Genomic DNA, 13,750 nt, shown 5'->3' with positions numbered 1-13,750 from the left:
AACACTCATAAAGTAATTTTTTAAATTATATCTAGTAATACTATATCTATGTACTAAAGGATATTAGTTCTTAAAAATTTACTAAAATAAGTAAATAAATAAAAAGAAAAAAAAAGAAAATTTACTAATAGTCAACTTGTATTTTTATACATATGTAAGGCCTTCACTATTTAGACCAAGGCTAGAATTCCATTTTCAATGTTTTCTGTAATTTAAAATTTCCCCTATGTAGCTTTATGCTTTCAGATTATTTTTTCTAGTAAACTACTTTTCTTTTCTACCTCTGTTTTTGTTGTTGTTGTTGTTGTTTTGGTCTTTCTTTTTCAGACAGGCTCTCACGTAGCCTAGGCTAGCCTGGAACGCCCACTGCTCTTGCCTCAGCCTTCCATGGTGCTAGGGTTACAGGTCTCCTGGCCCTTCTTATTCTTATGCCACGTTCTATAACTGCCCATGGAGTTTCTGAATATCACTCCAATTCTGCACTAAGAAATGACTGACATAGACACAATAGTGTATTAGAGGACTACTTTTTCTAGTAAATTTAAGGTAAAGTGCATGTCATATTCATCTTAATATAGCAAATTTTAGCGGGTGTCTACCCCCTGCACCCCCCACCCCAAGCTCATACGCTTCAACACATTAGTTGCAAAGTGTTGGTGCTGCCACTTTGAAGGCTGTGGATCCTACAGAAAATGAGTGACAGAGGAATAGAGTCCTTGCTGTGATGAATGTGATTGTGTAGCTCTTAGACCTTACAACTGGTTTTCGGGATCAATGAAGAAAAGTTTGGAGCTATTGGCTAGAGACACCCTAGAATGCTATAAACAAAGATCAATGGAAATTCTGCTGGACCCCTGCAAGGTCATGCTGAGAGATGCACTCAGGAAAGGCCATGTGCCTGAGGGTTCAGATGGGAACTAGGACTGTCCTGGGAATGGATAAGTGGCCATCCACATCCCATTATGCAAAGAATCTGACCATATCCTAGCATCTTGAGCTCCAAAGTAATGACTATTGTATTTGGTATTTAACACTCAGGCCATGACATGGATATTGTTGGATGCTTCCAGCCAGTCTATACTAAGAAGAGAGAAAAAGAGTACAACAGGAAAATAGAGGCAGCAGCTTGGCCCAGAAAAGGAAAGGAGTACATTTAACACAGAGCATGTGTAGGCACTGTAGGCCTGGTTCCTAAAGGGATTTGGACCATGAAAGAGGAGCTACGCACGTCATACACTGCAATGTTACAACAAAAAACGCAAACTGAAGTATGCCTATAGCTCCAGAGAAGGTCCTAGAATGTAAAAGCACAAACTCATTAGAAAGATTTTCATTTACAAAAGGAGAGCAGAACGGGTGACCAATTAGAAAAAAGCTGTCTAGAGAGCCATTCTGTAGCCATGAGGAGACCACAGTCCGGGAAAGTTCAGCTATATCAACAGCTGGCAGCAGAACTTGCGGCTCTCCATCTGTGTGGTGAGGATTTTGCAGGCATACAGAATGGAAGAGTTATAGGATGGTGGAAACGCCTGCTGAGTTGCAGAGAACAAACTGAGGCAAGGGCATATTTAGCAATGGCAGATTTTCTGGCAGTGTGAACCATGAAGCCATGAAGGTGAAGCCCAGGCTGCTACACTGGAAACACCAGAACATAGGATGTCTGTCAAAGAAAACCACAGGCCCTGGGAACCTGCCTCAAGAGAAAGGCCGTGTGTGCTGCAAATGGCAAAGGCACAGGCGCAGGCAGAACAAGACCATTGGAGCTGACAGGGTACCACCTTGGGCCCTGTCCACTGTACATGCAGGATTTAATATTTCCCCTACTAGTCTTTGTTTTTGCTTCAGATGCATCCTTCCTTACTATTCTGTTCATTGCTGGGAAAGGAATGTTTATTCCGTGCCATTTTAGACTGGAAGTAGGTAACTTTCTTTTTTATTTTAGGGGGGCTCACAGCTAAGAGATTGTCTTGTTTCAGAAGGAACCTTGAACTTTGGAATTTTGAATAATGTTGGGACTGGTCTAACGACAAGCCACAGTTCAAGTGAATGTTCTCAAAGAACAGGGTACAGAAGCTGCAGGTCACATTTTGATTCAGACATGTCCCTACACGGTGTATGCCTATCAGTACATGGACCCCTGCCAGTGGCACTCCGGGTGGTTTGTAACACCACCAGGAGATGCAGTAGGTCACGAAAGGCAACTTCTGGAGGGCAGCCCTGGTCTGCTTCTGGATCAAGCCCTCTCTGCTTTCTGTCTGCTGCCATGTCACCAAGTTGCCACAGAAGCTCTCCGCTCCAGGGACTGAGTCATTCTGCCATGGCTGGCCTGCTATGATGGAAAAAACCCTTCAGAAACCACAACCCTAGATGTATTTTACCTGTAGGAGGGGGCTCTGTCTGGCATTCTATCATAGCACTGCGAATCATCACTAAGACAGGTGTTTAATAAATGAATTACGAGAAAATATTGGTCTTGTAAGAAAATATTTTTCCATATGTGTACATATAAATGGGCAAGCTCTAATACTATGTTCTAATACTGAATATGTAAATTGACGATGTATTTTAATATAAATAAATTCAAGATCAAATCTTATCAATTAAAATATTACAATATAAAAATCAGTAAATAAAATAGAAATAGGTAATCTATTAGAACTCCTGTATCAGGCACTCTCATACAGGCTAAGAATAAATTCACTTATCTACAAATGTAAGTTTTCTAATTTTCACTAATAATTATGCTGAAACTATTAGGGACCTGTACAGTATTCTGAAAGGATAGCAAGAAACAGGCTTGAATACTTGAGTAATATGTTTTGGTTTGACATAGGGTAGAGATTTTGACAATACCTTTTCTAATGACTGAATATCTTTTTGTACTAAGTAATCTTTTTAGGAAACAAAGTTCTATTAAGTTACCACAGTAAGTGTGGTGGGTTCTCTTAGTGAACAAGTTTATGGAGGGACAATTAGACTTATTCTTTTGCAGTCTATCTAGGTACAATGTAAAAACCTAGATTTCTGGTCAGAAATGTGACCTGCCTGTGAGTCCTAACTATCTTTTCCTAGGCTTTATTTCCTGGATTTCTAATACAATGCTGGCTGGATTATAGCTATGATGCTTTCATCAAGAAAAAGTAGTTTCTTGATTCAATAAAGCCTTCGACAGAATTTTTGTTTAGCCTAATTTTATTTGGCTTACTAATTTGACCTCTCATTTATATACTGTGTTGACCTAGACTTCATCTTAGTGTTTAGTAACTGGATGCTGCATTATGAGCAGAGAGAGTGACTATGTTCACTATCACAGTGTACTGACCACAGGCACAGCGCGACGTTTCCTAGCACAGTGAAGAAAACTGCAGTAGCTCAGAATGCAGTTGCCGGGAAACTTCCCCCGTCTCATAATCGCTTCTATAGAAAATTCCCATGAGTAAACACAAGAATGAGTCATCATATATTTGTATTGAGATCTTAAAAAATCAAATTATAGAGTTGTAAGGTGCATTTAAAAAGTTTAAAAATAAGGTAAAATAAAAGATAAAAGTATAACGAAAAGGATGGTGGTGGATCTGAAAGCTCCAAAAATAAAACAATGACAATCTGAAGGTATAAGGTAAAGAAAAGTGATGTAAAATGCACAGATGACATTTGAAAGCTGATCCTTTTGCATTACCATTATGACGTGTTTCACCAAGAGGCTCAAGTTTTGGAAGTCTAGTGACTTTGGGGGTTCCCCAGCCAACTAAAGGGAAAGAAAAACATTTAGAAGCTCTGTTAAATGAATACTTGTTAAGGTCTTTTCAGAGGATCCCTCCTTTGACAGAAAATATATTCAACATTCCATGCCAATCTGAATATACAGTGACACAATCTGAATAGCCATTACACATTTTCAATTGTCTTCTATTCACCGTGGTACTGTAGGATGCTAACATCTGCTTTAGCTCTTCACATTAATTACAGAGTCACACCTCTTGCCACCATCACAAATACGCTACTGGCTACCTATCTAATACCTAGCAGAGGCTAAAAGAATTGTTTTGTTAAAAAGAATACTAGATATCAATCTTGTAAATGTTAATAATCAAAAGGGAATTATGAATGCATGGATAGCAGACACATACTCATCAACAGCTATGAGACGGGGACAGCGCGCTCAGTGCTGAAGGCTGCTTGTAGTTTTTGTGTAGTTGTAGCCCACAGCTTTACCGACCCCGTAACATCTAAGGAGCTGGTATGCATGCTGCATTTATATTGAGAAAATCACATATTTATGTAACTTTTAAGATGAAATGATCCACCATTTTAAAATTTCGGTCTTGTTACCAATCCATTAAACTTCAATTCTCTTCAGCAATGTGTATATAGATATTTCAAGTAGAATTGGTAACATTCTAGGAATTATTGTGTAAAGTTACCTTAGTGCATTTTACCATCTGACTTTTTGTTTGTTTTGGTTTTGTTTTGTTTTATGAGACAGGCTTTCTCTGTGTAACCTTGGCCGTCCTGGACTCACTCACAGAGATCTGCCTTGCCTCTCTCCCTGAGTGCTAGGATTAAAGGCATGCACCACTGTGCCACAACACTGAAATGTTAACAGATTTTGCATAACAGACAGTAAAGGATTCTTTCTCTCAAACTAACAGAATAATGAAAACACTAACTGAAAACTATCTAATTTCTTCTTCCTTTTTTCCTACAGTGCTTCAGGCTGTATTTCTCCATCCAGTGTCTATCAATTTACTCACCAGGAGGGGGAGGTGGGGGTGGGGTGGGACTCTTAGGAGCCGACTCATCCGTAGTGACAGGTTCTACCCGATGACTCCTTTTCATTCTTAGTTTCTTAGTTTTCTTTTTACTGTTATCTATAAGAATACAGATATGGAACTTTATGTCATGAAAAAGTGAACTTCTACAATGTAAAAACCAAGAATAAAATGAGAGGATTAGCATTATTTCCATCATAACACCTTCTGCTTACCTTTGGGCATTACTATCAACAACCAAATGCAAACTTCTATTTACTGAGAATACACTTTAGCTGGAGGACAGGAGGGGGTTACGATCAATGAATAAAACACAAACAGCCAAGAGCCTATTTCAATTTCAAGAGAGGTCTTCATATTGAAAATTAGCATTTCTCCCAAACCCAAAGTCATTTTAAACAACTATAATTGTCTAAGTGCAGGAATGTCCATAAAGCTCAGAAAGGCCTGCAAAAAAGGGCAGAGGTGGCAACTTTTCTCGGGAGAGATCTGTAGAGTGATTGAATCTAAGGACAAATACTAGAAAAAGATCAGCACTTGAAATATGATGAAGAGCCCAATCAAATCTAAACACATTATTTTGTTTAGGAATTAAAAAAATTCCTAGACAAGATGTAGCCAATATATGCAACCAACATCACACTGTTAGACCTAGAAGAATCTATTATCCATAAAAACAAAATTGAAAGAAACTGTACAGACTCTCACAGAAGCATTTTAAGGCCTCTCTGTGTTAGCCTTGGCTGTCCTGTACTCCCTTTGTAGACCAGGCTGGCCTCAACTCACAGCGATCCGCCTGCCTCTACCTCACAATTGCTGGGGTTAAAGGCATACACCACCATGCCCAGCTCAGTTTTACAGGATATTAGACAAATTTAGAACAAAGTTATAAAAATATTTTTGACTGAAAATTCTGAATTCCTAAAATTTATTACATCTATTTAAATTTATATGCAACACATAACATATATAACATTTTCTAAAATGAAAACTATCTGTAAGATAAAATAGCCAATTTTGGTAAAACCTACAAAGCTACAGAAAACACAAATATATCAAGAAAATAATTATTTTTAAAATGAGTGAATATGATGTGAGCCATCTCACTTCATACTGAATCAAAACAGAAATAAGTAGTATTGTAATATAGAAGCATTTTGTGAGCGTAATAAAAATAAACTCAGGTATACATTCTCTTTCCATATGGAACGTATGAGATGATGGGATTTAGCACCTGACTCCGTGGACTGCTGGTCCAGCTCATCGTCATTGTCCAGTTGCTGTGACACGGCCTCCTTGTAGCTCTGTCCCACTCCACCGCCATTGCTTCTGTGGCAGCCGCCAGGCTGGTTCTGTGACTCTACCTGCTCCTGCTCCACTTTATGTTCTGGGAGGCAAGCATCGCTGTCTTTCTCCACAGTCTGCTTCTTTTTCTCTTGTTCTTGCTTTCTTTCATTCTGACAAACATGAAATACAATTTATCTTTACACGATGGTGTCATTTAAGAACATTTCAAGGAAGCAATGAAGTAAGAACTTTGGTGATTCAATGTTACTGTAAGATGCGCACTGAATTTTGAATATACCATTAAAACATACTAACTGCAAAATATTCACTTCAGAAGTGTAAAGAAAAAATTGCCAGTAGTTTCATAATCTAGAAATGACCATCTTTCCACATATAATCACTATGTTTTTTAAAGATTTATTTATTATTTATACAGTATTCTGCCCACATGTATGCCTGCAGGGCAGAAGAGGGCACTAGATCTCATTATAGATGGTTATGAGCCACCATGTGGTTGCTGCAAACTGAACTCAGGACCTTTGGAAGAACAGCCAGTGCTCTTAACTTCTGAGCCATCTCACCAGCCTCTCCCTAATCCTTATGTTTTCTCAGCCTCTCCCACACACATGTAGACACATACCACAACAACATACATGAATGTGACACTCTCTGTACACATGTACTTACACATGCTGATGAAAGAAAACTGAACTGAGGGTTTTATTTTAAAATATGTTTTTCCATGTTAATGAATGCATGAAATGCTGAAAATAGTTACCTCAAATGCAGTAAACATTGTTAGATCCTATTATTTTTAATCAACTGAATTAACATGTCTGTATATTTGTGATAATGTTAATAACAAATAAATAATATTTAACATATATTATTTTAAATGTCATATATTTGTCATAAGTATTTAGAGTATGGATGTGTGCACATGTTTGTATGGGTGCAAGTGTATGTGGCATCCAGAGGCTGGCAGCAGGTGTCTTGAGATATGACCTCTAAGAAGGCTGTAGCTAAGTTTGGCTGGAGAGGCTGGCTAATGAGCTAGAGAGATCCCTGTCTCCCTATCTTCTCGCACTTATGTTTGCCCAAATTTTTCATGGTTCTGTGGATCTGAGCTCAGGTCCTCATGCCTGTGGATAAGGTAATTTATCCACTGAACTCTCTCCCTAATCCCTCAGTTACATTAATTTTCAAAATGAATTTGTTGTTGTGTTTTTAAGATTCATTTATTTATTACATATACAACATTGTGTCTGCATGTACAGGTGCACACCAGGAGCAGGCACCATATCTCATTATAGATGGTTGGGAGCCACCACGCTGTTGCGAGGAATTGAACTCAGGACCTCTGGAAGAGTAGCCAGTGCTCGCTAATATTTTTAAATGGTTGTATCGTGAAAGGGAGAGAGTGAATGTCTATTGTTGACAGGGGCATAGCCATGTCAGGACTGCAAAACCCCAGGCTATGGTAATGGTAAAGAGACACCCCACCTCACACCACCTCAGCCCACCCCACCCTCACTGTGAGGTTCAGAATGATGGCAAAGCCTTTCTCAGGGTCCAAATGAGAATGTTGACAAGGTGCGCAGTGCCTCTTGTTTCTGACTTCAAGATTGCTTCTCTACAGAGAATGTTCTTACTCAGCTTAGCTAAATCCGCCTCCTTGTTCAGAGGTATTTAATAATGCTGCCTCCTTGCAGCCTACAGGGGATAACCCTGCTCAGTTGTATGTAACAAACACACTGAGCTTCCAATGTGCTGTAGCTTCTCTACCAGAGCAAGACCTCCCAATCCCAGCTTGTCTGGGTATATCTGTCTTTTCTTCATTCCTTCACTGGCCCGGTTATGACAATCCCTGGAGCCATGTAGGACTCGGCAGTACCATAACTTATTTTATCAATTACACTCAAACAGATGAAGCAATTTTTCACTATTATAGGAAACAAGCTGCCCGAGTGTTTTAAATTACATTCCTAACAGTGGGACTATGGATTAATTGGGTTAGTACATTTTAAAATATGGCATAAACACAAACTTTTGATTCAGCAAAACTAAATCAATTCATATTTGCCAGAGTTGGGAGAGAGACATTTCTTTCTCGGTGATTTGAAGGAGAGGGAATATTGGGGATTGTGCCCAGGGCCTTTCACTACAGTCAGTGTTGCACATCTGAGCTCTGCTAAGCTGATGAATGTGAACTTGGTATTGTTTTAATTTGCTTTGAGTGTGACATGAATGTAATTTTGTTATTCTCAGAGAATGACCACAAGGCACCATTATGGTCCTGCCCTCTCCCACCCTTGAGGTCAAGTCCCGCCTTTGGAAAACAAGTACTCAGGTTCTTCTTATTGTTGTTGTTGTTTGGTTTTGTTTTTCTCAAATCAGCGTTTCTCTGTGTAACCATGGCTGTCCTGGACTCGCTTTGTAGACCAGGCTGGCCTCTGCCTCCCTGAGTGCTGGGATAAAAGGGGTGTGCCGCTGCCCCTGGCTTTTTTTATTATTCTTATAGTAATTTTTAGTACTAGCCAATAATCACAGGAGTGTGTGTCGTGTGTGCCTCTTTTAACATTAGGGCTATTTATTTACTTATTTATTTATTTTAAGTTCCCATTGTGCATTTTAGCCCTGTATGGCAGTTCTTCTAAATTCAAATATAATAAAATCTATTTTTCACTTCATGGCTTGTAGCTTGAGCGGTTTGCACTTTAAAGTTTTTATGTCAATATGTAATGTACATGAGTATAATATAATTTAAAATATAAACATTAAATTATATTTTCTATTATCACAAAGAGAAAATAACATCAATACTGGTGCAAAAAATCAAATGTTAGTACTACGAAAAATGATAAAATAGTTTTTATCAAAAACAGTAACTATGATATATTTAGCTCTTATTTTTATTCCTGTATACTTTGAAGTAACATTTCTCTTTTTAGATTGTACGGAACATATTTTTTTTAAGTGACTATGTTAGTCAAACATTTGTTCTATCACTATGCTAGATCCCCAGCCCCCAAAATAAACTATAAATGGGAAAGAAATGGCTAATCTCCATACAGTTGCACACCTTCAACGTCATTAGAAATTCTCTCTGGAAGAACCACCTGTTCTAACTCCTTTATTTAACACATGGAAAGCCCACTTGCCACAGTTCATACCTCCATGATTACAGCTGCTATGGGCTGGAACGGATTAGCAAGAACTGGCCCCGAGTCCATCTCAGCCAGAACACTGCTCCCATACAGCTCAGTTTGCTCTCGTTCTCTGTTTACAGGAGGAAAAAAATTAAAATTCCTTTAGAAAAACTGCTGAACCCTTAAGTATCTACTCATGGCTCTTAATTAGAGTAGCACTTCAAGAAGACATACTGATAATAGGATGCTATGCTTCTATAAAGATGAACCATGTGAATTTTAAAAGAAATCCTAAGAGGGAGAACCCCGTCACAATGCAGTGGCCTCCCAGTGTCTGAGTAGGAAGAGTCAGTGCAACAAATGAGAGTGGATATTCCAAGGACAGAAAGCCAGGAAGGATGCTGGGAAGTGAAGAGAAAGCCAGACAACATGAAGGGGAAAGGACACAGACAAGCACAAAGCAGTTCTGGATTTCAACTTCAGCTGGCCTCTCGTGGGAGGAAAACGCGCTGCTGCAAGCTGCAAGCTGCAATCATAAGGGGAGTGTAAAGGTGCCAGCAACATCTGGAATAGCAGCCGACCGGAAGCCCTAACTACAGGAGAAACCCAAGCTTCTGCAGCTGTCCAGGACAAGAGTTTGGTCTCAATGTAATACTTATACCTAATAAATATCTAAACCCTGCTATTAGGGAAACCATGCCTATCGCTCACCTCAGCAAACACTCCAATGGCTCCAATTAGGAGCCATTTTGAGAAAGGTCGTATTCCTAGGAACTAAATTGCTCTATTGGTAAACAAACAAACAAACAAACAAACAAACCACCACCCAAACCAGGAAAATGATCAGAACCTCAGGGTCCTAAGAACCCTCTGTAACAGTGATAAGGTACACCACCAAACAATATGGTTGTTCACAGGATATTGGTGACAAATCAACTGTAACGGAAGGCGGGATAGGGACGGGAGGGGATGGGGTCTCAGTGGTAGACAGTCCCTTTCTGTAGGAGTGACACTAGATGCACCAGGGTCTGGGGCTGAAAGCACAGAGACCCACCATGCCACCAATTCTGTCTCACAGATTCACTGTTTTAATTGTTCCCTTGACAGTCAAGGGCATTCCAGAAAGCACAGTTCCACTATTTGCCATGCCCCACAGGCTGGCAGGCTGGCAGGCTGAGGGCCTCTGAAGGCAGCACGCACTGCCTGGCCATGCCACATACTGCTGAGGCTCCAGGTGCAAGACAGGATCTTGGCTGCCAGACTGTGCCACACCTCTGATATACATATACCAAAACCTTCAGAGTCACCACTAATGAACCTGTGTGGCAGGGAGCAGCCAGGGAGCAGCCTGGATACTGACCTAAATTGTTAGGGCGGAAGCAGGGAGGAATGACAACCACTTTCAGCTCCAGCTCTCTGGCGCTTCATGTCTGGGGGACTCCCAGAGAGCACGTGGGCTAAGAGGCCTGTTTGGTTTCCCCCCCCCCCTTATCTTTTCTAATTAACTTACTGTTTTATTCTTTAATCGGGTCATTTTTCTTTTCTCTTCTACTATGATTTCCTTTTTTAAGAAAAAGTCTTTAATCCCTTTTTACTTTTATTACCTTTATTTTTATTAATTTTTAACCTTCTAGTTTACTGTATATTACTTTCACTTTTCTCTCCTGGTGTTCTTAGTATTAGGGTAGCTCTTCCCTGTAACTGGTTAATATATTTCTGTGAAAACATGTAGAGAGATTTTAAAATTCAGAACATGGCTGTTCTGGCAAGACATCTCGTCCAAAGACCTCCCGGGTCCATATGATTCCAAAGACCTTCCGGGTCTATACCATTCTGGTTAGAATGCAGATATGCCTTTAATTCCAGGAGACAGAGGCAAGCAGATCTCAGGCCAAAGCCGGCCTGGTATAGAGCAAGTTTCAGGTAAAGAAAAGCTTAGGTTCAGGAGTGGTGATACATGCCTTTAATCCCAAGCAATGAAAGTAAAGTCTGTTTGTAGAAGGAAACGCCCACACTTAAAGTGATGTCTAATTGAGAGGCAGAAAAAGGGACGAATCAGAGAAAGATTTGACAGAATAGATACGCCCAACTCTCAGGAGAAGAGAGAGGAAAGGGAGGCTACTCAAGGGAACTCCAAAGAGAAGGAGGGAGAGAGGAGGCCACTGTATAGAGAGAGGTTGAAGAGAGACCAAACTAGACACAGGTGAAGACAGAACAAGCCAGAGAATGAGAAGGAGCCACAAGTTTAGAACAGATTGCTAGAGTTAGCTGGAGGCCAAGAGAAAGACCAGATTGAGTAAGTCAGCTGAGAGAGTTAGTTTGAGTCAGAACCACAGAGTAGAAGCAGCCAGCCAGAGCTCAGAAAGAAGCAGAAAGGGTGAGCTTACTCACCAGTAAGTCTCAGAGGCTGAAAACGTTCTAAGTCCAGATTAGATTGTAAGGAGAGTAGATGATTCCAGAATTAGGCCTAGGTTAGTAGATAGAGGCAGTAAGCCTCCAAGATGATGTCAGGCTAATAAAAGTTACTTTTACAAAAACAGATATAGCAATTCTAATATAAAAATGTAACTAAGAAAAACAAGGCCAAATACTCCTATAAGAACTAGTAATTCAAACTGCACACTGCAGAGCCTGCTTCTACATTCAGCATTCAAAGGCAGCAAAGTGAGATCGTTAGATTCAAGAATGATTCTTTCCATCAGTAAGCACCACGGTGCATTTTCCCACCCAAAATAATGTCCACCATAGAACACAATTAGTAGCTGCAGCAGTAATGAACATGTATTTCCACACTCTACTTATATAGGAACTGAAGAACCATTTCTTTCTGGTATAACAAGCAGTAATGGGTTTTGCTGTGACGTTTCCAAACACACCTGTATTGCACTTTGGTCATAACCACCCTTCCTACCAACCGCCTTTGTCCCTATCACCCATCCCAGTAGTCCCTCTTTGATTTGCATTTGATTGATTTTTTTTACTGAGGTCTCACATAAGAAAGGAAATACAGTCCTTAATTGACTGCATTTAGCTTATTTCTTCTAGAGTGATGACTATTCGTTTTGTAAAAGTGACATTATTTCTTTTATTTATGGCTGAATAATTACCATGTGTATGCATATGAAAAGACAATAGAAAACTAGAAATAAAAAACAAGAAAATCTGAAGATATATAAACATGGAGACTGAAAAATGAACTTTTTAAGCAAGCATAAAGAAAAGTGCTGCAACAAAAATCACAGTGAAGAAGGAAGCTACAAAAAATAATCCAAGGTAGAAGGAGCTTCCATATTCAAAGACTGGTTGAATACTGTAAAAATGTCCATATCACAGACCACAGTCTATAGATTCAAGATAATTCTTCCCATCAATATACCCAACACAACTATGAAAAACCTCAAGTCAATACAGAAGCATAAAGACTCAGACTAGCCAAGGGGGGGGGGGAGAAACAAGGTCAAAAAGAATAATGCTAGCTGTATTGTAACACCCAATTTTAAAATTAACTAAAGTGACATAGGAAAAACAAACAGTACAACATAGTAAACAAACATGTGAGCCTTAACATAGTATAGATCACTAAAAAAAAAAAAAAAAAGCAGATGGCATCTACAGCCATCTGATTGTGATTCCATGCCTATCTCTCAATCTGTCAAAAAAAAAAAAATCAATTCAAAAGAAATAGAAACCTTAATGGAAAAACTGAAACCACTTTAGCCGATCCCAGGAGAGTGTTTCAGGACCTTAGATAAGCTATTTCTAGACCTGAACCCTGGTGCTTTGGAGAATGAACACAAGACTTTGCAAAGACGATTACATCAAATTTGAAAAGTTCTGCATAGGGAAAAAACCCCAATAAACAAAGTGAAAGGAAGCATGCAGCACAGAAGAAAATACTGCCCTTGCCAGCTATTCATCTGGCAGAAGACTGGTATCCAAAATAAAGAACTCAAGAATGTAATAACAAAATAACAAACAATCTACTAAATGCACAAATGAAAACAGGCAAATTCTCAAAAGAAGTCCAAATACACAAATACGGTGTTGACATTTTTAGTCATTACAGAAACATAACCCAACACTATAAAAAGTGATTGCAATTCTATCTCACTAAGGGTGGAATGGTTACCATCATAAAACAAACAAGACGCTGGCTTGCAAGGATGTGGAAGAAAAAGGAGCAGTCCTTGCTGGTGGGAATACAAATTTGTATAGCCACAGTGAAAACCAATATGGAGGTTTTTAAAACAAAATAAAACAAAAAACTAAAAATAGAAATAATTTAAAACAAAATAAAACTAAAAACTAAAAATAGAAATACCATATGACCCATATATACCACTTCAACATGTAGACCTACAGAAAATGAAGTACACAAAAGATACACATGCAGACACAAGTTCACTGTTCACATTCGCCAAGTTATAGGATCAGCTTAGATGCTCATCACCAGATATATTATTTATAATAAGTTTTTATCTATGCTGTATTTTGTGTGGACACACATACACAGTAAAGGATTATTCACCCATAAAAGAAAGT

At 39.1% G+C, this 13,750-nt stretch overlaps 1 protein-coding gene across 2 annotated transcripts in view; it reads right to left on the bottom strand.

Moving 5' to 3' along the window:
• The window catches only part of ARL13B (ARF like GTPase 13B), a 60,697-nt gene that overhangs the window by 4,041 nt on the left and 42,906 nt on the right, over positions 1-13,750 (bottom strand). The window contains exons 6-9 of one of the 2 annotated variants that reach the window (XM_084800470.1): positions 9,233-9,338; positions 6,007-6,229; positions 4,755-4,871; positions 3,680-3,748 (exon numbers count right to left, since the gene is read on the bottom strand). In XM_084800470.1, coding sequence (XP_084656596.1) covers positions 3,680-3,748; positions 4,755-4,871; positions 6,007-6,229; positions 9,233-9,338 — 515 coding nt within the window. The remainder of the gene's footprint in view (positions 1-3,679; positions 3,749-4,754; positions 4,872-6,006; positions 6,230-9,232; positions 9,339-13,750) is intronic. The other variant, XM_084800471.1, reaches the window with a different exon arrangement.

Source organism: Acomys minous (assembly GCF_964271855.1).
Source record: "Acomys minous genome assembly, chromosome: 11".
Lineage (NCBI taxonomy): Eukaryota > Metazoa > Chordata > Mammalia > Rodentia > Muridae > Acomys > Acomys minous.
The sequence above is the reverse complement of the archived record's forward strand: the minus strand, read 5'-3'. Positions and strand labels throughout refer to the sequence as shown.